General features: G+C 50.1%; 1 protein-coding gene across 1 annotated transcript; it reads right to left on the reverse strand.

The window, feature by feature from the left end:
- Positions 1-653: 653 nt before the first annotated feature.
- Positions 654-18,412, reverse strand: GRIK5 (glutamate ionotropic receptor kainate type subunit 5; the record flags this gene model as incomplete). Its single annotated transcript, XM_083880775.1, has 15 exons — positions 654-1,055; positions 1,636-1,757; positions 2,411-2,539; positions 3,028-3,253; positions 4,865-5,030; positions 6,243-6,416; positions 7,686-7,795; positions 9,391-9,504; positions 10,830-11,024; positions 12,631-12,738; positions 13,692-13,796; positions 14,818-14,970; positions 15,876-16,040; positions 17,699-17,752; positions 18,146-18,412. The coding sequence occupies 15 exons, from the start codon at positions 18,410-18,412 to the stop codon at positions 654-656; spliced, it is 2,490 nt and encodes an 829-aa protein (XP_083736901.1).
- Between the last annotated feature and the right edge of the window lie 9,131 nt (positions 18,413-27,543).

Consider the following 27,543-nt stretch of genomic DNA (forward strand, 5'->3'; position numbering starts at 1 on the left):
TTCCCTTTGCCCCTCCCCCACCCCCCTTTGCCCCTCCCCCCCTCGGCCCCTCCCCCCTCGGCCCCTCCCCCCCCGCCGGGAACAGTTCTGGGGGTGGGGGAGGGGCGGGAAAAGGGGGCGGGGCTCAATCCAAGGTGGGGGAGGGGCCTCCTCCCCCCGCCCCTCCCCCACCCCCCGGGAAGGCACATTTTTTATTGGGGGGGGAGGGGCCAAAACCATCAAAATATTCATTTTTTATTTGGGGGGGGAGGGGCTTAAAATGCGAGTGGGGGAGGGGCGGGAGGAGGGGGAGGGGCTTGAAAACCCCTCCCCCACCCCTTTAAAAATAATAATTAATAAGAAATAAAAGGGGGCGTGGCTTTTTTCCGGAGGCCACGCCCCCACTTTTGTGACGTCATTCCGAGTGGGGGGAGGGGCTGGAGTGGGGGTGGGGGAGGGGAAAAGGATCTTCCAGCCCCTCCCCCACCCCTCAAACCAATAAAAACTAAGAAAAAAAAAATTTAGAAAAGGGGGCGTGGCTTCTTTCCAGAGGCCACGCCCCCACTTCTGATTGGACGGAGGGAGGGGGCGTGGCCACACCTCAAGCCCCTCCCCCACCCCTTTAAAAAAAATTCCAATAATTAAAATATAAAAGCAGAAAAGGGGGCGTGGCTTCACTCCGGAGGCCGCGCCCCCACTTCCGGCTGGGCGGGGGGAGGGGCGGGGGGCGTGGCGGCCCCTCCCCCTCCCCCCCCCTGCGGGCGCGGCGTGGGTGGGGGAGGGGCGGCGCGCAGGGCCTGGATCCGCCGGCACTCGGGACAGACCCGCACGTGACCGCAGGGGGGCGGGGCCAGCGCCGCCCCTCCCCCACCCTCGGCCCCTCCCCCCGAGTAGAGCTTGCCGTTGCTGAGGCGCAGGGCATGATGGGATTGCTGATAAGGGGGGTGGTGATAGGAGGGGGGAGGGGCGGCCCGGGGGGGTCTCTGGGGGCGGCGCCGGCGCCGGGAACGGGGGCGGCTCCGGGAACACGAAACGGCGCGACGGAGCTCCCGGAGCATCTCCGTGCACAGCGAGATCTGGGATTTGGGGGGAAAAAATAATTATTTGGGTTAAAATTAATGTCCAGAATTAAATTGGGCAGAAAAAACGGGAGTTGGGGGAGAAAAAAAAACCAATTTCCCCCCAAAAATCCCCCAAATTCTCCCCCAAAAATCCCAAATTCTCCCCCCAAAAAGCCCCCAAATTTTACCTCAAAAAACAACCCGAATTCCCCCCAAAAAATCCCAAATTCCTCCCAAAAAATCCCCCCAAGACCCTCAGGACCCCCCCCAAAAAAAACCCCAAAAAAACTCCCAAAATAACCAGATTTTCCCCAAAAAAACCTCCCAAATTCCTCCTCAAAAAACCCCCCCAAGACTCTCAAGACCCCCAAAAAGTCCCCAAAAAAACCTCCCAGATTTCCCCAAAATCTCCTCCCAAAAACCTCTCAAATTCCTCCAAAAAACCCCCAAATTTTCCCCCAAAAAAACCAAAAAAAATCCCCTCAAAAAACCCCAAAAAATCCCCAAAAAACCCCAAAAAAACCCCAAATTCCTCCCCCAGACCCCCCAAACCCTCCCCAAATCCCCCCCCAGGCCCCCCCGGACCCCTCCCCACCTCCTCGGTCTCGGCCGAGCGTCGCGTGGACCAGACGAACTCCATGACGGCGACCAAGATGGCGACAACGAGGCCGCAGACCAAAACCACGAAGATGCCGCCGATGTTCTCCATGCCCAGCCCTGGGGGCGGCGGGACGGGTCAACCCAACTTTGGTCAACCCAACTCAACCCAACCCAACATTGGTCAACTCAACCCAACATTGGTCAACTCAACCCAACCCAACTCAACCCAACTCAGCATTGGTCAAATCAACCAAACCAAATCCAACCCAACTCAACCCAACCTTGGTCAACCCAACCCAACTCAACTTGAGCCAACTCAATTGAACTCAACTTGGTCAATTCAACCCAACCCAACTCAACTCAACCCAACCCAACTCAACTTGGTCAACCCAACTCAACTTGGTCAACCCAACCGAACCCAACTCAATTAAACTCAACGTGGTCAACTCAACCCAACCCAAGCCAACCCAACCAAACTCAACTCAACCCAACCAAACTCAACTCAACCCAACTCAACCCAACCCAACTCAACTCAACTCAACTTAGTCAACACAATCCAACTCAACCCAACTAAACTTGGCCAATCCAACTCAACTCAACCCAACCCAACTCAATCCAACTCAACTCAACCCAAAATAACACAACTAAACTTAACATGGTCAACCCAACTCAACTCAACCCAATCCAACTCAACTTGGTCAACTCAACTCAAGTCAACTCAACTTGGCCAACCCCCTCCACCAGGTCCCCGCCCTCCAGGCCCCGCCCACCTTTGGCCCTGTGATCCTCCTCCTTGGGGCAGTGCCCGCCCTCCCACCATTTCCTCTTGAGGATCTCCAGCCGGTTGTTCTCCTGCAGCTGCAGGATGGCCAAGGTGATCTCGTCGCGGAACGGCGACCCTGGCGCCCAGGGGAGGAGCCCGGTTTGATTGGCCGAAACGAAAAGGCCCCGCCCACACAAACCCCCCCCCAGCCAATCCCACCCAAGCTCCACCCACACACAACCCCCCAGCCAATCCCACCCACACCCCCCAAACCCCACCCATAATCCCCCAAATCTCACCCCAAGCCCCGCCCAAACCCCCCAAACTCCACCCACAATCCCACCCACACATAACCCCCCTGTCAATCCCACCCTAAGCCCCACCCACACCCCCCAAACCCCACCCAATACACCCCACACTCCCAAAACTCCACCCACAACCCCACCCCAAGCCCCGCCCACCCCTGAACCACACCCAATCCCACTTTAAGCTCCTCCCACACCCCAATAAACCCCGCCCACCCCCCCAAACCCCGCCCACTCCCGTCAGTACCCCGCGGCATGCCGATGCCGTAGCCCCCCAAGCCCCTCCCACCCCCCAAACCCCGCCCACTCCCCTCCGTACCCAGCGGCATGCCGATGCCGTAGCCCTTGGTGTCCAGCAGGCCGCCGATCTGCGTCAGGTTGCAGTTGTGGCGCCGGTGGTACTCGTTCATGGTGGACTCCAGCAGGAAGGCGTACTTGGAGTTGAGGACGCGCGCGATCCCCTCCTCGGTGCTCTTGACGAAGACGCTGGGCTGCTTGGAGTGCATGTAGTTCCACATCCGCTGGTAGGTCTGGTAGCGCGAGTTCTGGCGGGGGGGCGGCGGTGGGGGGTGATGGGGGGGCGGGTTGGGTTGGGTTGGGCTGAGTTGGTTGAGTTGAGTTGGGTTGAGTTGGGTTGGGATGATTGGGTTGGGTTGAGTTTGGTTGGGTTGAGTTTGGTTGAGTTGGGTTGGGTTTGATTTGGTTGAATTACGTTGAGTTGGGGTGGGTTGGTTGGGTTGAGTTGAGTTGGCTTGTGTTGAGTTGACTTGATTGGGTTGGGTTGGGTTGGGTTGGGTTGGGTTGGGTTGAGTTGGGTTGGGTTGAGTTGGGTTGGGTTTGATTTGGTTGGACTGGGTTGAGTTGAGTTGGGTTGATTGGGTTGGGTCGACCAAAGTTGGGTTGGGTTAGGTTGGGTTGGTTGAGTTGGGTTGGATTAATTGGGTTTGTTTGATTTGGGTCGGGTTGGGATGATTGGGTTGTGTTGGGTTGGGTTGAGTTGGTTGAGTTGGGTTGGGTTGATTTGGTTGAATTAGGTTGAGTTGACTTGGGTTGGGTTGGGTTGGATTGGGTTGAGTTGGATTGGGTTGGGATGGGCTGGGTTGAGTTGACTTGGGTGAGTTGACTTGAGTGGGGTTGGGATGAGTTGGCTTGACTTAGTTTAGGTTGGTTTGGTTGGGTAGAGTTGGTTGAGTTGAGTTGAGTTGAGTTGGGTTGGGTTGGGTTTGGTTGAGTTGAGTTGGGTTGGGTTTGTTTGATTTGGGTGGATTGGATTGAGTTGGGTTGGTTGGGTTGAGTTGAGTTGGGTTGCGTTGGGTTGACCTGATTGGGTTGGTTGCGTTGAGTTGGGTTGGGTTGAGTTGGGTTGGGTTGGTTGGGTTGGGTTGGTTGGGTTGAGTTTGTTTGACTTGCTTGGACTGGGTTGAGTTGACTTGAGTTGGGTTGGGTTGGGTTGGGTTGGTTGAGTAGAGTTGGGTTGACTTGACTTGCATTGGGTTGGGTTGAGTTGGGTTGGGTTGGGTTGGTGGCGTTGAGTTGGGTGGATTTGGGTTGAGTTGAGTTGGGTGGATTTGGGTTGAGTTGAGTTGGGTTGGGTTTGTTTGATTTTGTTCGATTGGGTTGAGTCGGGTTGAGTGAGTTGGGTTGGGTTGACCTGATTGGGTTGACCAAGGTTGGGTTGGGTTGACCAAGGTTGGGTTGGGTTGAGTTGGGTTGACTTGGGTTGGGTTGGGTTGATTGATTGGGTTGATTGGATTGATCAGGTTGATGGATTGATTGGATCAACTGGGTCAATCGATCGACTGATCACACCAGTTGATTGATTGGATTGGAAACCCCCCAAATCCCCCCCAAAAAATCCAAAATAATCCCCAAAAATCATAAAAAATCCCAAAAAAAATCCCAAAATAATCCCCCAAAAATCCAAAAAAAGTCCTAAAAAATCCCAAAAAAATCCCAAAAAAATCCCAAAAAAATCCCAAAAAAATCCCAAAAAAATCCCAAAAAAATCCAAAAAAAATCCCCAAAAAATCCCCCAAAAATCAAAAAAAAATCCTAAAAAATCCCAAAAAAATCCCCAAAAAAATCCCCTTCAAACCCCAAAACCAATTGGATCGATTAATTAATTGATGAATTGATTGCGGGCCCTCCCGGCTGACCTGGAAGAAGGTCATGGTGGAGCCGGCGTGGATGGTGCCGTACTCGATGTTGGTCTGGTCGGCGAGGTCGTCGGCCGACTCCACCGGCACCTCCATGCGCTGCACGGTCAGAAACGCCGCCAGGTTCGCCGTGTACGACGAGATGATGATCAGGGTGAACGCCCACCTGGGGGGCGGGGCCGGGGGGCGGGGTCAGGGGTCAGGGTGGGCGGGGTCAGGGTGGGAGGGGTCAAGGGGAGGGAGAGACACGCCCACAGATAAGGAATGGCTGCGAAAAGCCAAAAAATTACCCTAAAACAGCCCCCAAAACCCACAAAAATGACTCAAAACCAGCCCCAAAACCCCAAAATAAATCAGCCCAAAATGCACAAAAAAGTCAACCAAAATAGCCCCAAAAACCCCCAAAAATCAACCCGAAACAGTCCCAAAATCCAAAAAAAATCAGCCTGAATCAGGCCCAAAAACCAACCCCCAAAATAGCCCCAAATCCCACAAAAATCAACCGCAAAAAAGCCAAAAAAACGTACAAAAATCATCCCATAAAACCTCCCTAAAAATCTCCAAAAATTCCATATAGAATCCCCCCAAAAAATCCCAAAAAATCCCCCAAACCACCCCCCCCAAAAAAAATTTCTGGAAAAATGCAAAAACAATCTCTAAATAATTTCTAAAAAATCCCTAAAAAAAAAAAATCCCCATAAACCCCCCCCCCAAAATGCAAAAAATTCCCTAAAAATAATTTTTTAAAAAATTGGAAAAAAATCTGAAAAAAAACCAGAAAAAATTGGAAAAAAAATCAGAAAAAATACGAAAAAAATCCAAAAAAATCTGAAAAAAATCCCCGAAAAAAATCCCTAAAAAATCCCTAAAAAATCCCCAAAAAATTCCCCAAAAATAAAATTAAAATAAAATAAAATAAATCACCAAATATTTCTCACCAGACTCCGCTGACGCATCGCGTGCTGAGCGCCCGGGGCAGCACCTCGGCCCCCTGCTGCAGGAACCCGCCCCAAATCTGCCCCCCAAACACCCCCAAATCCCCCCAAAATCCTCAAAAAAATCCTGAAAAAAATCCCCAAATAATCTTCCCGAAATCCCCCAAAAATAAAAAAATAAATCCCGTAAAAATAAAAAAAAAAATCCCCCCAAATCCCAAAAAAATTCCAAAAAAAATCCGAAAAAAATCTGAAAAAAATCTGAAAAAAATCTGAAAAAAATCTGAAAAAAAATCTGAAAAAAATCTGAAAAAAATCCGAAAAAAATCTGAAAAAAATCTGAAAAAAATCTGAAAAAAATCTGAAAAAAATCCGAAAAAAATCCCAATAAATCCCCATAAATTTCCCATAAAATCCCCCAGAAAAACCCAATTTTTCCTCACCAGACTCCGCTGACGCATCGCGTGCTGAGCGCCCGGGGCAGCACCTCGGCCCCCTGCTGCAGGAAGCCGCCCACGGGGAACCAGAGGCTGTTCCCCAGCGTGAACTGGTTCTCCAGGAGCCCCGGGCGGTCCCGCAGGCACGGGTGGGGGTTGTACCACTCGTAGGGGCTCAGCCTGGGGGTCAACAGGGTCATCAGTGGGGTCATTGAATGGTCAGTGGGGTCATTGAATGGTCAGTGGGGTCACTGAATGGTCAGTGGGTCAGGGGATGGCCAGTGCAGACATGGGTGGGGGTTGTACCACTCGTAGGGGCTCAGCCTGAGGGGAATGGAGTGGTCAGTGGGGTCACGGGGTCAGCAGAGTGGTCAGTGACACAGGGGAGTGGTCAGTGATACAGGCCATGGGATGGTCAGTGGGAGAGGGAATGGTCAGTGGGGTCACGGAGTGGTCAGTGGGGTCAGTGGGTCAGGGGAGTGGCCAGTGACACAGGATACAGGATGGTCAGTGGGGTCATGGGATGGTCAGTGAGGTCACTGAATGGTCAGTGGGTCAGGGGATGGTCAGTGCAGGCACGGGTGGGGGTTGTACCACTCGTAGGGGCTCAACCTGGGGGTCAGCACAGTGGTCAGTGGGGTCACGGGGTCAGCAGAGTGGTCAGTGGGGTCAGGGGAGTGGTCAGTGACACAGGGGAGTGGTCAGTGGGTCAGGGGAGTGGTCAGTGACACAGGGGAGTGGTCAGTGATACAGGCCATGAGATGGTCAGTGGGGTCATTGAGTGGTCAGTGACACAGGGGATGGTCAGTGGGGTCACGGGGTCAGGGGAGTGGTCAGTCAGTGACCCCACTGACCATTCCTCATCTCCCCATGGCCCATTTTTGGGGTGTCCCAGCCCCATTTTTGGGGTGTTTAAGCCCCATTTTTTGAGGTTTCCCCCCCAATTTTTGGCCCCAATTTTGGGGTTTCCCCCCCAATTTTTGGCCCCAATTTTGGGGTGTCCCCCCCAATTCCCGGCCCCATTTTTGGGGTGTCCCAGCCCCATTTTTCGGGATGTCCCAGCCCCATTTTTGGGGTGTCCCAGCCCCATTTTTTGGGGTTTCCCCCCCAATTTTTGGTCCCATTTTTGGGATTTCCCCCCCCATTTCCTGGCCCCGTTTTTGGGGTGTCCCAGCCCCAGTTTTGGGGTGTCCTGACCCCATTTTTTAGGGATATCTCACCCATTTCTTGGCCCATTTTTTGGGGTATCCCAGCCCCATTTTTGGGTTTTCTCCCCCCATTTCTCGGCCCCATTTTTGGGGTGTCCCAGCCCCGTTTTTTGGGTTGTCTTGGCCCTTTTTTTTGAGGTTTCTCCCCCAATTTTTGGTCCCATTTTTTGGGGTGTCCCCCCAAATTTCAGCCCCAATTTTGGGGTGTCCCAGCCCCATTTTTGGGGCGTTCTGGGCTCACCTGGCGGCCAGGAAGAGCACGCAGCTGACGGCCAGGTAGGCCAGGAGCATGAAGAGCCACACGGCCGGAGAAAAGGGGTCTAGGAAGGAGAAATACCCCGGCTTGCGGCCCTGGGGGGACGCCGTGTGAGACCCCCGGAACCGCCCCCGAAATACCCAAAAAGTGCCCCAAAAATTACCCAAAAATTGCCCCCAAAAATACCCAAAATTGGCCCCAAAATTACCCCCAAAAAGATCCAAAAAGTGACCCAAAATTACCCAAAAATTGCCCCAAAAAATACCTAAAAACTGATGCAAAATTACCCAAAAATTACCCCCAAAATACTCAAAAATTGCCCCAAAAAATAACCAAAAATTGCCCCAAAAATACCCAAAAATTACCCCCAAAAAAGACCCAAAAAATACCCAAAATCTGCCCCAAAACTGCCCCAAAAATACCCAAAAAACTGCCCCAAAATTACCCAAAATATGCCCAAAAAATGACCCAAATTTTCCCCGAAAATACCCAAAAAATACCCCCCAAAAAACCCCAAAAATCGTCCCCAAAATTACCCAAAAACCACCCCCAAAAATACCCCAAAATTACCCCCAAAAATACCCAAAAATTGCCCCCCAAAACCCCCAAAACTGCCCTGAAACTGCACCCAAAAAATACGCAAAATATGCCAAAAAAATGACCCAAAAATACCCCAAAACCACCTTAAAATTGCCCCAAAACCCGTCCCAAAAATACCCAAAAACTGCCCCCAAAAATACCCAAAAAATGCCCCCAAAATACCCAAAATTGGCCTGAAATGACCCAAAAACTGCCCCAAAACTGTCCCCAAATTGGAACCAAAATCAGCCCAAAAATTGCCCCAAAAATACCCAAAATCTGCCAAAAAATTGACCCAAAACCGCCCTGAAACGGCACCAAAATCAACCCCCAAAAACCACCCCCAAACTGCCCCTAAACAACCCCAAAATGACCCCAAATCACCCCAAAACCCCCCAAATCCACCCCAAAACCCCAAATAACCCCAAATTTTCCCCAAAACCGCCTGTACCAAGTGGACTCTGTAGAGGAGCTGATGCCCCAAACCCCGCCCCAAACTCACCCCAAAAATGACCCCAAATGCCCCAAAACTGCCCCAAAACGCCCCCAAATCCCCCCAAATCAACCCCAAACCATCCCAAACCCCCAAATAACCCCAAACTCACCCCAAATCCACCCCAAAACCCCCCTGGAAGTTCCTCAAAACCTCCCCAAAACAGCCCTGAAAATGACCCAAAATGACCCAAAATGGCCCCAAAATGGCCCCAAATCATCCCAAATCCACCCCAAACCCCAAAAAACCCCCAAATTTCCCCAAAACTCCCCCAAATCCCCCCCAAAACATCCCAAACTGACCCCAAATTACCCCAAAACCGCCCTAAAAATGCCTTTAAAAACCCCAAAAATGCCCCAAAATGACCCAAAATGGCCCCAAATCCCCCCAAATCCACCCCAAGCCCCCAAAAACCCCAAAAGACCCCCAAACTCCCCTAAAACCACCCCAAATCCACCCTAAAAATGCCTCAAAAAGCCCCAAAACCACCTTAAAAATGCCTCAAAACCACCCTAAAAATGCCTTAAAAAAAACCCAAAACGGCCCCAAAATGACCCAAAATGGCCCCAAATCCACCCCAAACCCCAAAAAACCCCCAAATTTCCCCCCAAACCCTACCAAGTGCACTCTGTAGAGGATGCTGATGCCCAGGGTCATGAAGGGCTTGGAGAAGTCGATGACCTTCTCGCGCTCGGCCGTGATGGTGAAGGCGGCCACGGCCAGGTCGGCTTTCTGGGGACCCCAAAAACGGCATTTGGGACCCCAAAAATGGGATTGGGGACCCCAAAAATGGATTGGGGAGCCAAAAAATGGGATTGGGGATCCCAAAAATGGGATTGGGGAGCCAAAAAATGGGATTTGGGACCCCAAAAATGGGATTGGGGACCCAAAATGGGCATTTGGGACACCAAAAATGGATTTGGGACCCCAAAAATGGGATTGGGATCCCAAAAATGGGATTGGGGACCCCAAAAATGGGCATTGGGACCCCAAAAATGGGATTTGGGACCCTAAAAAATGGATTTGGGATCCCAAAAATGGGATTGGGGACCCCAAAAATGGGATTGGGGAACCCAGAAATGGGATTGGGGATCCAAAAATGGATTGGGGATCCTAAAAAGGGATTTGGGACCCCAAAGATGGGATTGGGGAACCCAAAAATGGGATTGGGGACCCCAAAGATGGGATTGGGGAACCCAAAAATGGGATTGGGGACTCCAAAAATGGGATTGGGGATCCCAAAAATGGGATTTGGGACCCCAAAAGGGGCATTTTCCCTACAGGATTTTCTATTAGATTTCCCTTTTTGGATTTCCCTTATAGGATTTTCCCTTATAGGATTTTCCCTATGGCATTTCCCTATGGGATTTTCCCTATGGGATTTTTCTATTGGGATTTTCCCTATGGGATTTTCACTATGTCATTTTTCTATTGGGTTTTCCCTATGGGATTTCTCTATGGGATTTTTCTGTTGGATTTTCCTCATGGGATTTTCCCTATAGGATTTTCGCTATGGGATTTTTTACATTGGGGATTTTCTCCTGGTATTTCCCAGTAGGATTTTTCCCTATAGGATTTTCTATTGGATTTCCCCTTATAGAATTTTTCCCTATGGGATTTCTCTATGGGATTTTCCCTATGGGATTTTCTATTGGGATTTCTCTATGGGATTTTCACTACGGCATTTTCTATTGGATTTTTCCTATGGGATTTTCTATTGGATTTCTCCTATGAGATTTTCCTTATAGGATTTTCCCTTATAGGATTTTCCCTTATAGGATTTTCCCTTATAGGATTTTCCCTTATAGGATTTTCCCTATGGGATTTCTCTATGGAATTTTCCTTATAGGATTTTCTCTATGATATTTTCCTTATAGGATTTTCTATTGGGATTTTCTCTATGGGATTTCTTTATAGGATTTTTCCCTATGGGATTTCCCCATCTCCGCCATTCTTTATAGGATTTTGACCCCGTTTTTTCCCTGTAGGATTTTCCCTTTGGGATTTTGGACTTTCCCTATAGGATTTTCCCTTTTGGGGTCCCCCCAGGGCCGTACCCTGTTGATGAGCTCTCCCACCATGCCGGTCCAGGAGCCGTTGGGCTCGGGGGCCCCGTACAGCCCGTCCTCCACCAGTTTGATGTGGAAACGGAACTTGAGCAGCGCCGCCAGTTCCCGCAGCATGTCCACGCAAAATCCTTCATATCGCTCCGGGCCGGCCCCGCCCGACACCCGCATCACGTACGGGTTCTCCTGGGGGGGTCAGGGGGGTCAGTGAGTGGTCAGTGGGGTCAGTGGGGTCAGGGGTCACAGGGATGGTCAGTGCAGTGTCCACGCAAAATCCCTCGTATCGCTCCGGGCCGGCCCCGCCGGACACCCGCATCACGTACGGGTTCTCCTGGGGGGCACAGGATGGTCAGTGGGGTCACAGGATGGTCAGTGGGGTCAGGGGTCACAGGGATGGTCAGTGGGGTCAGGGGTCACAGGATGGTCAGTGGGGTCAGGGGGTCACAGGATGGTCAGTGCAGTGTCCACGCAAAATCCCTCGTATCGCTCCGGGCCGGCCCCGCCCGACACCCGCATCACGTACGGGTTCTCCTGGGGGGTCAGGGGGTCAGTGGGGTCATGGAGTGGTCAGTGGGGTCAGTGGGGTCACTGAGTGGTCAGTGGGGTCAGGGGTCACAGGATGGTCAGTGCCGTGTCCACGCAAAATCCTTCATATCGCTCCGGGCCGGCCCCGCCCGACACCCGCATCACGTACGGGTTCTCCTGGGGGGCACAGGATGGTCAGTGGGGTCACAGGATGGTCAGTGGGGTCAGGGGTCACAGGGATGGTCAGTGCAGTGTCCACGCAAAACCCCTCGTATCGCTCCGGGCCGGCCCCACCGGACACCCGCATCACGTACGGGTTCTCCTGGGGGGTCAGGGGGTCAGTGAGTGGTCAGTGGGGTCACAGGGATGGTCAGTGGGGTCAGGGGGTCATGGAGTGGTCAGTGGGGTCAGTGGGGTCACTGAGTGGTCAGTGGGGTCAGGGGGTCACAGGATGGTCAGTGCCGTGTCCACGCAAAATCCCTCGTATCGCTCGGGACCGGCCCCGCCCGACACCCGCATCACGTACGGGTTCTCCTGGGGGGGTCAGTGGGGTCACAGGATGGTCAGTGGGGTCACAGGGATGGTCAGTGGGGTCACAGGATGGTCAGTGGGGTCAGTGGGGTCACAGGATGGTCAGTGGGGTCAGGGGGTCACGGGGATGGTCAGTGCAGTGTCCACACAAAACCCCTCACGGGATGGTCAGTGGGACATGAGTGGTCAGTGGGGTCACGGGGTCGTTGGATGGTCAGTGGGGTCACGGGGCCACAGGACGGAGACCCCGAACCCCCAGTCCCTCCCAGACCCTCCCAATTTATCCCAGTCCCTCCCAGTCCATCCCAGTTTGTCCCAGTCCCTCCAAATCCCTTCCCAGTCCATCCCAGTCCCATTTATCTCCATCTCAGTCCCCCAAAATCCCCTCCCAGGCCCCCCCAGTCCCCCCCAGTCCATCCCAGTCCATCCCAGTCCATTGAAATCCCCTTTAATCCCCTCCCAGTGCCTCCCAGTTTGTCCGAATCCTCTCCCAGTATAAACCAGCCCCTCCCAGCCCCTCCCAGTCCCCTCCCAGTATAAACCAGTCTCCCCCAGTCCGTACCAGTATGGTGGTGATGATGAGGGTCTTGTTGGCCAATCCCCAATATCTCCATCCCAGTCTCTCCCAGTCCCCCCCACTCCCTCCCAGTCCCTCCCAGTCCCTCCCAGTTTGCCCCAGCCCCTCCCAGCCCCTCCCAGTTTATCCCAGTCTCTCCCAGTCCCCCCCAGTGGGTACCAGTATGGTGGTGATGATGAGGGTCTTGTTGGCCAGACTGTCCGAGGCGTTCAGGGCCAGCGTCGCCTCGTCCATGGCCAACGTCCGGTTCGAGAACCACACGCCCACCTGGGGGCGAGGCCAAGGGTCAGGGGGAGGGGCCAAGGGGTCAGGGGGCTGGGCCGGGGGTCAGGGGGTGGGGCCAGGGGTCAGGGGCGGGGTCAGGGATCAGGGGGTGGGGCCAGGGGTCAGGGGCGGGGTCAGGGATCAGGGGGTGGGGCCAGGGGTCAGGGGGTGGGGCCAGGGGTCAGGGGCCGGGGTCAGGGGTCAGGGGGTGGGGCCAGGGGTCAGGGGGCGTGGCCACAGCATGGGGGATATAATTGGGGGCGTGGTCATGGCATTAGGGGGCGTGGCCACAGCCTCAGGGGCGTGGTCAAAGGGTCAGAGGCGTGGTCACAGCCTCAGGGTCAGTGGTCACTCAGGGGTCACACATTGGTCACTCAGTGATAACTCAGGATTACTCAGGGGTCAGTCATTGGTCAGTCAATGGTCAGGGGTCACTCAGTGGTCACTCACCTCCCTGTGTCCGTCCCGGCCCTTCTCCAGGACCCTCAGGCTGTGCTGGTCACTCAGTGTCACACAGTGGTCACTCATTGGTCACTCAGGGGTCAGTCACTGGTCAGTCACTGGTCAGTCAGTGGTCAGTCAGGGGTCACTCAGTGGTCAGTGGTCACTCACCTCCCTGTGTCCATCCCGGCCCTTCTCCAGGACCCTCAGGCTGTAGTTGGTCACTCAGGGGTCACTCATTGGTCACTCAGGGGTCACTCAGGGATCAGTCACTGGTCAGTTGGTGGTCAGTGGTCAGTGGTCAGTGGTCAGTGGTCACTCAGTGGTCAGTGGTCAGTGGTCACTCAGTGGTCACTCACCTCCCTGTGCCCGTCCCGGCCCTTCTCCAGGACCCTCAGGCTGTAGTTGGTCACTCAGGGATCACTCAGGGGTCACTCATTGGTCACTCAGGGGTCAGTCACTGGTCAGTGGTCACTCAGTGGTCAGTGGTCACTCAGTGGTCAGTGGTCACTCACCTCGCGGTGTCCGTCCCGGCCCTTCTCCAGGACCCTCAGGCTGTAGTTGGTCCTTTGCCCTTTGCTGTTGAACTCCACCCGCCCCGTCAGCCCGTCGTACTCCACCTGGGACGGCCAAAATCACCCAAAATTCACCCAAAAATTTACCAAAAGTTCATCAAAAATGCGCCCAAAATTCACCCAAAATTGGCCCAAAAATTCACCAAAAATGTGCCCAAACTTCACCCAAAATTCACCTAAAATTTGTCTAAAATTCATCCAAAATCTACCCAAAACCAGCCAAAATCTGCGAAAAAGTCCACCTGGAATGGCCCAAAATCCCCCATTTTTTTCTCCTAAATCCTCCAATCTTTTCCTTAAATTCTCCAATTTTTTCCCCATTTTTTCACCATTTTTTCCCCTAAATCCCCCCATTTTTCCCATTTTTTTTTCCCCTAAATCCTCCATTTCTTTCCCAATGTTTCAGGGGGTTTTTTTCCCTAAATCCCTCAAATTTTCTCCTAAATCTCTCTTTTTTCCCCTTAAATTCCCCAATGTTTTCCCCCTAAATCCTCCCAATTTTTCCCTTAAATTGTCCAAATTTTTCCCCATTTTTTCTCCATTTTTTCCCATTTTTCCTCCCTAAAATTCCCATTTTTTCTCCAATTTTTTTTCCGTTTTTTCCCTCTAACTCCCCCATTTTTTCTCCGATTTTCATCAGGTTTTTTTCCTTTAAATCCTAAAATTTTGGGGGATATTTTGGGTTTTTCCTCACCATCCTCAGGTAGTTCATGAGGCTGGTCCCGTGGGGCCAAATCCCGGGGGCGGCGCAGCCCAGGGTTTTACCCCAAAATCCCCCATTTTTTCTCCATTTTCTTCCCATTTTTCCCCCATTATTTCCCCATTTTTCACCCTTATTTTCCCCCCTACTTCCCCCAATTTTTTTCCCCATTTTTCCCTATTTATTCCCTGATTTTCCCCATTTTTTCCTCATTTTTTCCCCATTTTTTCTCTTATTTTTTCCTATTTTTTCCCCATTTTTTTCTCCAATTTTTACCAGATTTTTCCCTCTAACTCCCCCATTTTTCCACCGATTTTGACGGTGTTTTTTTCCCCAAAATCCCCATTATTTTGGGTTTTTCCTCACCATCCTCAGGTAGTTCATGAGGCTGGTCCCGTGGGGCCAAATCCCGGGGGCGGCGCAGCCCAGGGGTCGCCCCCCGATCTCTTGGCTCCGGTTGAGCTCCCGGACGGCCCCGACCACGACGTGAACGGCGTCGAACAGAAGCGCCGCCGACAGCTGAAATTGGGGGGGAAAAAAGGGGTTTGGGAGACGGAAAAACGGGCAAAAAAAATCCCCAAAGTTTGGGGGGGAAATTTGAATTTTTTGGGATTTTTTGGGGGATTTTTTGGGGATTTTTTGGGGATTTTTTGGGGGATTTTTTTGGCAATTTTTTTCTCATTTTTCTCCCATTTTTTCCAAATTTTTTTTGGCGATTTTTTCACTATTTTTTGGGGTCTATTTTTTACCCATCTTTCCCCCCATTTTTTCTTTATTTTTCCCTATTTTTTCCCCATTTTTTCTCATTTTTTCCCCATTTTTTTCTCATTTTTTTCCAATTTTTTTCGAACTTTTTCGTCACTTTTTTCCCATTTTTTCCTCATTTTTTCCCCATTTCCCCCCAATTTTTTCTTCATTTTCCCCCATTTGTTTCCAATATTTTTCTCAATTTTTTCGAATTTTTTCCCATTTTTTTCACAATTTTTCCCCATTTTTTCCCATTTTTTCCCAATTTTTTCCTCATTTTTTCCCAACTTTTTCCTCATTTTTTCCCCATTTTCCCAATTTTTTTCAAGATTTTTGAGGTGCCCCAAAAAAACCTATAAAAGATCCCAAAAATCTTGAAAAAATAATTTTTTGGGAGGATTTTTACCTTTTTTGGGGGTCCCCTAAATTCCCTGACCTACCCCCAGGTTTTTTGGGGCGCCCAATTCATTTTTTGGGGTCCCCCCAAATTTTGGGGTTTTTTCTCTTGATATTTTTTTGTGTTTTCCCCCAAAATTTCTCATTTTCGGTCGCGATTTTTTCATTTTTTTCGCGATTTTTTTCGGGATTTTTTCATTTTTCGGGGGATTTTTTCGGGGTTTTTTTCCCCCCCCGGGTTTTTTGGGGCGCCGAGTTCGATTCTGGGGGTCCCCCCTCACCGCGGGGCCGGGGTAGGGCCCCCCGTGCTCGCAGCTCTCCCGCCACGACATGTTGAGGCTCCGCACGAACTCCCCGTAGAAGCCGTGGCTGGTGTTGAACATGGAGAAGCCCAGGACCGTGGCCGGAGCGGCCGGGAGCGCGTCCAGCCGCAGCAGGGGGAAGTCCTGGGGGTCACGGAGGGGTCAGTGTGGTCACTCAGTGGTCACTCGGGGTCACTCGGGGTCATTAAAGGTCATTAAAGGTCATTTGGGGTCATTAAAAATCATTAAAGGTCATTAAAGGCAATGGGGGGTCAAGGGGTCACTGTGGTCACTGTGGTCAAGGAGGGTCCAGCCGCAGCAGGGGGAAGTCCTGGGGGTCACCGAGGGGTCAGTGTGGTCACTCGGGGTCATTTGGGGTCATTCGGGGTCATTTGGGGTCATTCGGGGTCATTAAAGGTCATTTGGGGTCATTGGGATCAATGGGGGGTCAAGGGGTCACTGTGGTCACTGTGGCCGGAGCGGCCGGGAGAGAGTCCAGTCTCAGCAGGGGGAAGTCCTGGGGGTCAAGGGGTCACTCAGTGGTCACTCGGGGTCATTTGGGGTCATTAAAGGTCATTAAAGGCAATGGGGGGTCAAGGGGTCACTGTGGTCACTGTGGTCAAGGAGGGTCCAGCCGCAGCAGGGGGAAGTCCTGGGGGTCACTGAGGGGTCAGTGGGGTCACTCGGGGTCATTCGGGGTCATTTGGGGTCATTAAAGGTCATTAAGGGTCATTTGGGGTCATTGGGATCAATGGGGGGTCAAGGGGTCACTGTGGTCACTGTGGCCGGAGCGGCCGGGAGAGAGTCCAGTCTCAGCAGGGGGAAGTCCTGGGGGTCAAGGGGTCACTCAGTGGTCACTCGGGGTCACTCGGGGTCATTAAAGGTCATTAAAGGTCATTTGGGGTCATTAAAAATCATTAAAGGTCATTAAAGGCAATGGGGGGTCAAGGGGTCACTGTGGTCACTGTGGTCAAGGAGGGTCCAGTCGCAGCAGGGGGAGGTCCTGGGGGTCACCGAGGGGTCAGTGGGGTCACTCGGGGTCATTTGGGGTCATTCGGGGTCATTTGGGGTCATTTGGGGTCATTAAAGGTCATTCGAGGTCATTGGAATCAATGGGGGGTCAAGGGGTCACTGTGGTCACTGTGGTCAAGGAGGGTCCAGCCGCAGCAGGGGGAAGTCCTGGGGGTCACCGAGGGGTCAGTGGGGTCATTAATGGTCATTAAAGGTCATTCGGGGTCATTTGGGGTCATTAATGGTCATTAATGGTAATTAAAGGTCATTAAAGGCAATGGGAGGTCAAAGGGTCAGTGTGGTCACTGTGGCCGGAGCGAGTCCTGAGGTCATTTAATGGTCAGTTTGGGGTCACTCGGGGTCATTTGGGATTATTAAAGGTCATTAAAGGTCATTTGGGGTCACTTGGGGTCATTTGGAGTAATTAAAGGTCATTGAAGGTCATTAAAGGTCATTAAAGGCACTGGTCACTCAATGGTCACTCAATGGTCACTCATTGGTCAGTCAGGGATGACTCGGGTCACTGGTCACTCATTGGTCACTCACAGTCACTGGTCACTCACTGGTCACTCAGTGGTCACCCAGTGCTCAGGGGTCAGTGGTCACCCAACGGTCACTCAGTGGTCACTCGGTGGTCACTCAGGGGTCACTCAGGGTCACCCAGCAGTCACTCAGGGTCACTCAGTGGTCACTTATTGGTCACTCAGTGGTCACTCAGTGGTCACTCAGCAGTTACTCATTGGTCACTCAGTGGTCACTGGTCACTCAGTGGTCACTCAGTGGTCACTCACCATGGTGGTCAGGATGTATTTGTAGAACGTCGACGTCATCCCGAGCTCCGAGGCCTGGGGGGGCCGGGGGGGAAATGAGACCCCAAAAAACCCCAAAAAAAACCCAAAAATCCCCAAAATTTATCCCAAAAAATTGCCCCAAAATCCACTCAAAATATCCCCAAAAAATCCCCCCAAAATCCACATGAAAAATCTCCAAAAATCCACCCAAAAATCCCCAAAATTCCACCCAAAATTTAAAATATCACCCCAAAACCCCCCAAAATTTTAAAAAATTGCCCCAAAACCCCCCCAAAATTTAAAATATCACCCCCAAAACCCCCCAAAATTTAAAATATCACCCCAAAACCTCCCAAAAATTTTAAAAAATTCCCCAAAACCCCCCCAAAACCCCCAAAAATTTAAAATATCACCCCAAAAACCCCCCAAAAATTGAATTTGCCCGACCTTGGCCAGCACGAGGCCGGCGGTGGCGGCGCTGCCGTCGATGATGATGGTGGGCACTTTGTCGTCGCGGATTTCCTTCAGCAGCGGCGTCGGGTCCTGCTCGGCGTCCAGGACCCGCACCGAGAGCGACTCCCGCGAGATCAGGAACTGCCGCACCAGCTCCTCCAGCCGCAGCAGGCCTGGGGGACGCAAAAATTCAGAATTTAGACCCAAAAACGGCGCCGAAATCGGCCCTGGGAGCCCCGAAATCAGCATCGAAATCACCATCGAAATCGGCCCTAAAATCGTCTCTGAGACTTCAAGATCAGCATCGAAATCGGCACCAAAATTGGCACCAGGAACCCAAAAATGGTCCCAAAATCAGCCAAAAATCGGCTCCAAAATCGGCCCCAAAATCAGACCCAGAAGCCCCAAAAATGGCCCCAAAATCAGCATCGAAATCGGTCCCAAAATTGGCACCAGGAACCCAAAAATGGTCCCAAAATTGGCATCGAAATTAGTCCCAAAATCAGCCAAAAATCGGCTCCAAAATTGGCCCCAAAATCAGACCCAGAAGCCCCAAAAATGGCCCCAAAATCAGCATCGAAATCGGTCCCAAAATTGGCCCAAGGACCCCAAAAATGACATCAAAATCAATCCCAAAATCGGCCCCAAAATCGGCCCCAAAATCAGCCCAAAATCAGATCCAGGACCCCAAAAATGGCCCCAAAATCGGCACCAGGACCCCAAAAATCGGCCCCAAAATCAGACCCAGGACCCCAAAAATGGCCCCAAAATCAGTCACGAAACAGCCCCAAAATCAGCTCCAAAATCGGCACCAGGATTCCAAAAATGGTCCTAAAATCAGACCCAGGAACCCAAAATCGGCCCCAAAATCAGCCCAAAATCAGATCCAGGAGCCCCAAAATCAGCTCCAAAATCGGCACCAGGACCCCAAAAATCGGCCCCAAAATCAGACCCAGGAACCCAAAATTGGCCCCAAAATCAGCCCAAAAATCGGCTCCAAAATCAGCATTGAAACCAGACCCCGAAACCCCAAAATCAGCCCCAAAAATGGCTCCAAAATTGGCACCAAAATCGGCCCCAAAATCAGACCCAGAAGCCCCAAAAATGGCCCCAAAATCAGCATCGAAATCAGCCCCAAAATTGGCACCAGGACCCCAAAAATCGGCCCCAAAATCAGCCCAAAATTGGCATCAAAATCAGACCCAGAACCCCCAAAATCAGCACCGAAATCAGACCCAGAAACTCCAAAATCGGCCCCAAAAACGGCCCCAAAATTGGCCCCAAAATCGGCACCAGGACCCCAAAATCGGCATCGAAATCAGCACCAAAATTGGTCCCAAAATCGTCCCCAAAATCAGCATCGGGACCCCAAAATCGGCCCCAAAATCGGCATCAAAATCAGCCCCAGGAGCCCAAAAATGGCCCCAAAATCAGCCCAAAATTGGCTCCAAAATCAGCCCCAGGAACCCAAAAATGGCCCCAAAATTGGCCCCGAATTCAATAATCCCCCAAACCCCAATAAATCCCCAATAAATCCCCAATAAATCCCTAATAAATCCCTAATAAATCCTAATAAAACCCTATTAATTCCTAATAAACCCCTATTAAACCCTATTAAATCCTAATAAAACCCTCTTAAATCCCAATATAACCCTATTAAACCCTATTAAACCCTATTAAACCCTAATAAATCACCATTAAACCCTATTAAATCCTAATAAAACCCTATTAAACCCTATTAAACCCTAATAAATCCCAATAAATCACTATTAATTCCCAATAAAACCCTAATAAACCCTATTAATTCCGAATAAATCCCTATTAATTCCTAAAAAATCGCTATTAATTCCCAATAAATCCTAATAAATCCCTAATAAATCACTAATACACACTAATAAGTCCCAATGAAACCCTAATAAACCCTATTAAACCCTAATAAATCCCTATTAATTCCTGATAAATCGCTATTAATTCCCAATAAATCCTAATAAATCCCTATTAAGTCCCAATTAAACTCTAATAAATCCCTAATAAACCCTAATAAATCACTAACAAACCCCAATAAATCCTAATAAATACCTATTAAACCCTAATAAATCTTAATAAACCCCTATTAAATCCCAATAAAACCCTAATAAACCCTATTAATTCCTAATAAATCGCTATTAATTCCCAATAAATCCTAACAAATCCCTATTAAACCCTATTAAATCCTAATAAAACCCTAATAAATCCCTATCAATTCCCAATACAGCCCTAATAAATCCCTATTAAACCCTAATAAATCCTAATAAAACCCTAATAAATCCCTATTAAATTCTATTAAATCCTAATAAATCGCTATTAATTCCCAATAAATAGCTAATAAACCCTATTAAACTCTAATAAACCCCTATTATTTCCTAATAAATCGCTATTAATTCCCAATAAACCCTAATAAAACCCTAATAAACCCTATTAAATCCTAATAAATTGCTATTAATTCCCAATAAATCCTAATAAATCCCTATTAAACCCTATTAATTCCTAATAAAGCCCTATTAAACCCTATTAAATCCTAATAAAACCCTATTAAATTCTATTAAATCCTAATAAATTGCTATTAATTCCCAATAAATCGCTAATAAACCCTATTAAACTCTAATAAATCCCTATTATTTCCTAATAAATCGCTATTAATTCCCAATAAATCCTAATAAATCCCTAATAAATCACTAATACACACTAATAAATCCCAATGAAACCCTAATAAACCCTATTAAACCCTAATAAATCCCTATTAATTCCTAATAAATCCCTATTAATTCCCAATAAATCCTAATAAATCCCTATTAAATCCCAATAAAACCCTAATAAACCCTATTAATTCCTAATAAATCCCTATTAATTCCTAATAAATCGCTATTAATTCCCAATAAACCCTAATAAAACCCTAATAAACCCTATTAAATCCTAATAAATTGCTATTAATTCCCAATAAATCCTAATAAATCCCTATTAAACCCTAATAAATCCTAATAAAACCCTATTGATTCCCAATAAATCCTAATAAAACCCCATTAAACCCTAATAAAACCTTATAAATCAATATAAAACCCCCAAAATTTCCCATTTTGGGACTCACACTCGGCCTGGGCGCAGATGAGCGAGGCCGGGGGGGCCCTGAGGCTCCTGAGGAGCCCCCCCAGGGCCAGGCTCACGTCCTCGTTACTGGGGTAGAGGCTCAGGGCGGCCAATCGCAGCAGGGGAGGCCGCGGCGTGTCCTCGGGGCCCACGCGGATGTGAGGGATCTGAAATGCAGAGTTTTGGGGGTTTTTAAAGATTTTTTAAAAAGATTTTTAAAAAGATTTTTATGGGATTTTTTGGGGAATTTTTAGGGATTTTTTTAGGGATTTTTAAAGGGATTTTTTAGAAATTTTTTAAAGATTTTTAAAAGATTTTTGGGAATTTTTAAAGATTTTTAAAGGGTTTTTTTTTTAAGATTTTTTAAAAGATTTTTAAGGGATTTTTTGAGAGGATTTTGGGGGGTTTGGGGGGGATTTTGGGGGGATTTTGGGGGGATTTTTGAGGATTTTTTTGAGGATTTTTTTGAGGATTTTTTGAGGATTTTTTTCGGAATTTTTATGGATTTTTTTGGGGATTTTTTTTTTAAATTTGGGGGGTGTTGGGGGATTTTCTGGGGATTTTGGGGGGGATTTTTGGGGGATTATTTGGGATTTTTTGAGGATTTTTGGGGGGACTTTTTACCATTTTAAACGGGATTTTAATGGGAATTTTTTGGGACTTTTTGGCGGATTTTTGGGGGGAATTTTTTGCCATTTTTAATGGGATTTTTTTTGGATTTTTAAAAGATTTTTGGGGGGATTTTTTTGGAATTTTTTGGGGCTTTGGGGGGAATTTTTTGGAGGGATTTTTGGGGGATTTTTTTGGGACTTTTAGTGGAATTTTTAGGCGATTTTTTTGAGATTTTTTTTTTTTGATTTTTGAGGATATTTGGGGGAATTTTTAGGGAATTTTGGGGGATTTTTTTGGGATTTCTCGGAGAATTTTTAGGGATTTTGGGGGGGATTTTTTTGGAATTTTTTGGGGATTTTGGGGTGATTTTTGGGGTGATTTTTGGCGTGAATTGGGGTATTTTGGGGCCCCTCACCTCCTTCTCCCCGCAGATGTGGCTGACGGTGGCGGCGGCGGCCGGGCTGGCGGCCGGGCCCAGCACCGAGACCACGCCCTTGGGCAGGATCTGACACACTGGGGGCGAAATTCGGCCTTTGGGGATCCCAAACCCCAAAAATCCCCCAGAAATGAATTCCCTGAGCCCAAAAACCCCCTGAACACAAAATTAACAAAAAAAAAATCCGAAAAAATACCCCAAAATTTACCCAAAATTCATCCAAAGTCTGCCCGAAACGCACCCAAAATTTACCCAAAGTTTACCCAAAATTCACCCAAATTTCCCCCAAAAATCCCCCAAAATCCCCCCAAAATTCCCCCCAAAATTCCCCAAAAATCCCCCCAAAATTCCCCCCAAAATTTCCCCCCAAATTCCCACAAAAATCCCCCAAATTCCTCCAAAATTTCCCCAAAAAACCCCAAAATCTCCCTCCCAGTCCCTCCCAGTTCCCCCCAATGAACTCCCAGTGTATTTATGGCTCCCCCTGGTGGCGCCTTTGGGAACTGCAGCTCCTTCCCAGTAACTCCCAGTTTGTCCCAGTTTGTCCCAGTCCCCCCAAATCCCCTCCCAGTCCATCCCAGTCCCTCCCAGTTTATCCCAGTCACTCCCAATTCACTCCCAATCCATCCCAGTCCCTCCAAAACCCTAAAAAACCCAAAAAACCCCAAAAATTCCCCCCAAAATCCCCCGAAAATCCCCAAAAATCCTGATTTTTTCTCTCCCAGTCCCTCCCAGTCCCGTCCCAGTGTGTCCCAGTCCCTTACTGGTGTCGGTGGTCTCGTACTGGTTGTCCCGGGCCAGTTCAAACACGTCGACCTCGAGCCGGGCCGGGGGTCGCCCCCCCCCCGGGCCATTGACCCTTTCCCGGGCCAAGGCCAGGGCCAGGCGCTCCCCCCGCCCGCAGCCCCCCCGCTCGTCCAGGATGGCGGCTGGGGGGGCACAGGGGGGTCACGGGGGGGTCACGGGGGGGTCGGGCACCCCGAAAAACCCCCAGACCCAAATCCCAAAAAAACCCCCCAAAATAACACAAAAATCCCCCAAATAATGCAAAACATCCCATTAAAATCGCATTAAAAATGGTAAAAAAACACCAAAAAAATCCCAAAAAATTCCCCTCCCAATTTTCACCCAATTCCCCCCCAAACCCCCTCCAGACCCCCCAAAATTCCCCCAAAATTTCCTCCTGGGACCCCCCCAAACCCTCTCAAAATCCCCCCAAACTCCCCAAACCCCCCAAAATCCCTAAAATTCCCCCAAATTTCCCAAAACTTCCCCCAATTTTCACCCCAAACCCCTCCAGACCTCCCCCAAAACCCCCCAAAATCCCCCCAATTCCCCCCAAATCCCAAAAAAACCCTCCCAAACCCCCCAAAAATCCCAAATTCTCCAAAATCCCGCCCAAAAACCTCCCAAATTTCCCACCTGGGACCCCCCAAAATCCCCCCAAATTCCCCCCAAAATCCCCCAAATCACCAAAAATCCCCCCTAAATTTCTCCAGACCCCCCAAATTCCCCAAATTTCCCCCAAACCCATTTTTTGGGTATTTTCTCACCCATTCGCAGCGCGTTGGGCCCGGGGGGGCCTCGGGGGGCGGCGGCCGCCACCAAGAGCAGCAGCAGCGCGGGGGGGGCGGGGGGCGGCATCGCCCCCAACTCATCGGGCGGGGCGGGGGGGGCTCCGGCCGCGGCAGCGCCGCCTGAAAAAAATTCATTAATTAGCGTTAATTAGGAAAAAAATCCAATTTTTTTCCGATTTTTTTGCGATTTTTTGCTATTTTTTCGGATTTTTTAAGGGTTTTTTTGAGGCAGCGACGCCTTGTACGATAAATTAATTAATTAGTGTTAATTAGCGTTAATTGGAGAAAAAATCCGATTTTTTTTGCGATTTTTTTTCGAATTTTTTTCGATTTTTTTAAAGTTTTTTCCGGCATTTTTTGGGTTAATTTGGGGTTGGATGCGACAGCGCCCCCTGGCGGACATTTAGTGAATTGCGACTTTTTTGGTGATTTTGGGGTTAATTTGGGGATTTTTTGGGGGGGTTAATTTGGGGAGGGGTCTCGAATTAATTAGGGGTTAATTAGAAAAAAATCCGATTTTTTTCCGATTTTTTGGGATTTTTTTTGCGATTTTTAAAAGTTTTTTTCCGGCATTTTTTGGGTTAATTTGGGGTTGGATGCGACAGCGCCCCCTGGTGGACCAATAGTGAATTACAGCTAATTTGGGTTAATTAGGAAAAAATCCGATTTTTTTGCGATTTTTTTGGTCATTTTTTAAATGGGATTTTTTGAGGATTTTTGGGGGGATTTTTTGGGGATTTTGGGGGGGAAATTTTGGGAAATTTTGGGGGATTTTTGAGGAATTTTTGGGGTTTTTTCCGGCATTTTTGGGGTTAATTTGGGGTGGGGTCCAGCAGCGCCCCCTGGCGGACATTTAGGTAATTATCCTTAATTGGGGTTAATCGGGGTTAATTAGGAAAAAATCCTATTTTTTTGCGATTCCTTTTCGATTTTTGTTTTATTTTTTTCGATTTTTATTTTTGATTTTTTGGGGGTAATTTCGGGTAATTTTGAGTTTATTTTGAGGGTTTTGGGGTCCTGCCTAAGGAGGAAATTAATTAGCATTAATTGGGGTTAATTAGGGGTTTATTAGGAAAAAAACCCGATTTTTTAAAAATTTTTTTAGATTTTTTCCCGGCATTTTTTGGGTTAATTTTGGGGTTTTCCCGCTATTTTCGCTCCTCCCCTCCCCCACCCCCCGTTGCCCCGGTAACGGTTGCCCGGAAACGGCGGGTGGGGGAGGGGCCTTTTCCCGCCTTTTCCCCTCCCCCACCCCCCTTTGCCCCTCCCCCACCCGAAACCGAACCAGAACCGGAACCGGAACCAGAACCGGGATTGGGATTTGGGATCCAGAACCGGAAAATTCGGAACCGGAACCGGGACCGGGATTTGGGATCCGGAACTGGAACCAGAACCAGGAAATGGATCCAGAACCAGGACCAGGAACTGGGATCCAAACCAGGATCCAGAACCGGGAAATGGATCCAGAACCAGGACCAGGAACTGGGATCCAAACCAGGATCCAGAACCAGGAAATGGATCCAGAACCAGGACCAGGAACTGGGATCCAAACCAGGATCCAGAACCGGGAAATGGATCCTGGATCGGGATCTGAACCAGGAATCAGAACCGGGATTGGAACCGGGAATTGGGAACCGGAAATCGGAACCAGGACCGGGATCAGAACGAGGATCCAGAACCGGGAATTGGGAACCGGAAAATTTGGAACCGGAACCAGGACTGGAACCAGGAAATGGATCCGGGATCAGGATCCGAACCAGAACCGGGACTGGGACGGGGATTGGGAATTGGGACCCAGAAATCGGAACCAGGACCGGAACTGGGACCAGAACCGGGAATTGGGAACTGGAAATTATAGAACCAGAACCGGGACCGGAACTGGGATCCAGGACCAGGATCCAGAACCAGGACCAGAACCAGGAAATAAATCCAGGATCCGGATCAGAACCGGGAATCGGAACTGGGATCCGGGACCGGGATCGGGATTTGGAACCGGGAAATTGGAACCGGGACTGGGAATCAGAACCGGGACCCGGAAATCGGAACCGGGAATTGGGAATTGGGATCAGAACCATGAAATCAGAACCGGGACTAGAACCAGGACTGGAACCGGGACCGGGACCAGGAATCAGAACCAGAACCGGGACCAGGAATGGGTCAAGGACTGAGACCAGAACCGGGACTGGAACCAGAACCGGGACCGGAACCAGAACCGGGTCCGGAATCAGAACCGGGACTGGACCCGGTACCGGGGGGGATAAAACCGGGGCCACATCCTGGTGCCAGCCCCGAGCGGCGCCGATGGATCCCGGAACCAGTACCGGAACTGGAACCGGCACCGGGGGAGGGAAATGGGCCCCGGGAACGCGGGGGTGGCACCGAGAACAGAACTGGGGGCGGTTCCGGTACCGAGGGGGCCCCAAATCCCAATCCTGATCCCAAATCTCGGTACCGAATCCTGAATCCCGGTACCGGGTCCTGGTTCTGGTATCAATCCCGGTACCGGAGGGGCCGATCTCGGTACCGACCCCAAATCCCCGGTACCGGTACCAGGGAGGTCCAAATCCTGATCCCAAATCCCAGTTCCGGTACCGGGGGGGCCAATCCCGAATCCCCATCCCAAATCCCGGTACCGAGGGGGCCCCAAATCCCAAATCCCGAATCCCAGATCCCAAATCTCGGCACCGAATCCCAAATTCTGGTACCGGGGTGGAAGATCCCGATCCCAGGTCCCGGTACCGAACCTGAATCTCAAATCCTGGTACTGAGGGGGGGCCCAAATCCCAAATCTCGGTACCAAATCCCAAATTTTGGTTCCGAATCCTGAATTCTGGTACCGGAGGGGCCAATCCCAGTACCAAACCCAAATCTCGGTACCGGTTCTTGGTCTGGAGGAACCGATACCGAACCTGAATCCCAAATTCCGGTACTGGGGGGGCCCAAATCCCAAATCCCAAATCCCAAATCTCGGTTCCGAACCCGAATCTCAAATCCCGGTACCGATCTCCAAATTCCGAACCGAGATCCTGGTACCGAGGGGGGGCCCAAATCCCAAATCTCGGTACCAAATCCCAAATTTTGGTTCCGAATCCTGAATTCTGGCACCGGAGGGGCCAACCCCAGTACCAAACCCAAATCTCGGTACCGGTTCTTGGTCTGGAGGAACCGATACCGAACCCGAATCCCAAATTCCGGTACTGGGGGGGCCCAAAATCCCAAATCCCAAATCCCAAATCTCGGTTCCGAACCCGAATCTCAAATCCCGGTACCGATCTCCAAATTCCGAACCGAGATCCTGGTACCGGGAGGGGCCCAAATCCCAAATCCCAAATTTTGGTACCGAATCCCAAATTCTGGTACCGATCCCGAATCTCAATCCCAAGCCCCGGTGCCGAGGGAGGGCCCAAATCCCAAATCCCAAATCCCGAATCCCGGTACCAGGAGAGGCCCCAGATCCCGGTACCGATCCCAAATCTGGGCCCCGGTACCGGAACCGAACCCGAATCTCAAATCCCCGGTACCAAGGGGGGGCCCAAATCCCAAATCCCAAATTCCGAATCTCGGTTCCGGTACCGGGGGGGCCGATCCCGAATCCCCATCCCAAATCCTGGTACCGAGGGGGGCCCAAATCCCAAATCTCGGTA

This window comes from Zosterops lateralis (assembly GCF_965231275.1).
Source record: "Zosterops lateralis genome assembly, chromosome: 31".
Taxonomy (NCBI): domain Eukaryota; kingdom Metazoa; phylum Chordata; class Aves; order Passeriformes; family Zosteropidae; genus Zosterops; species Zosterops lateralis.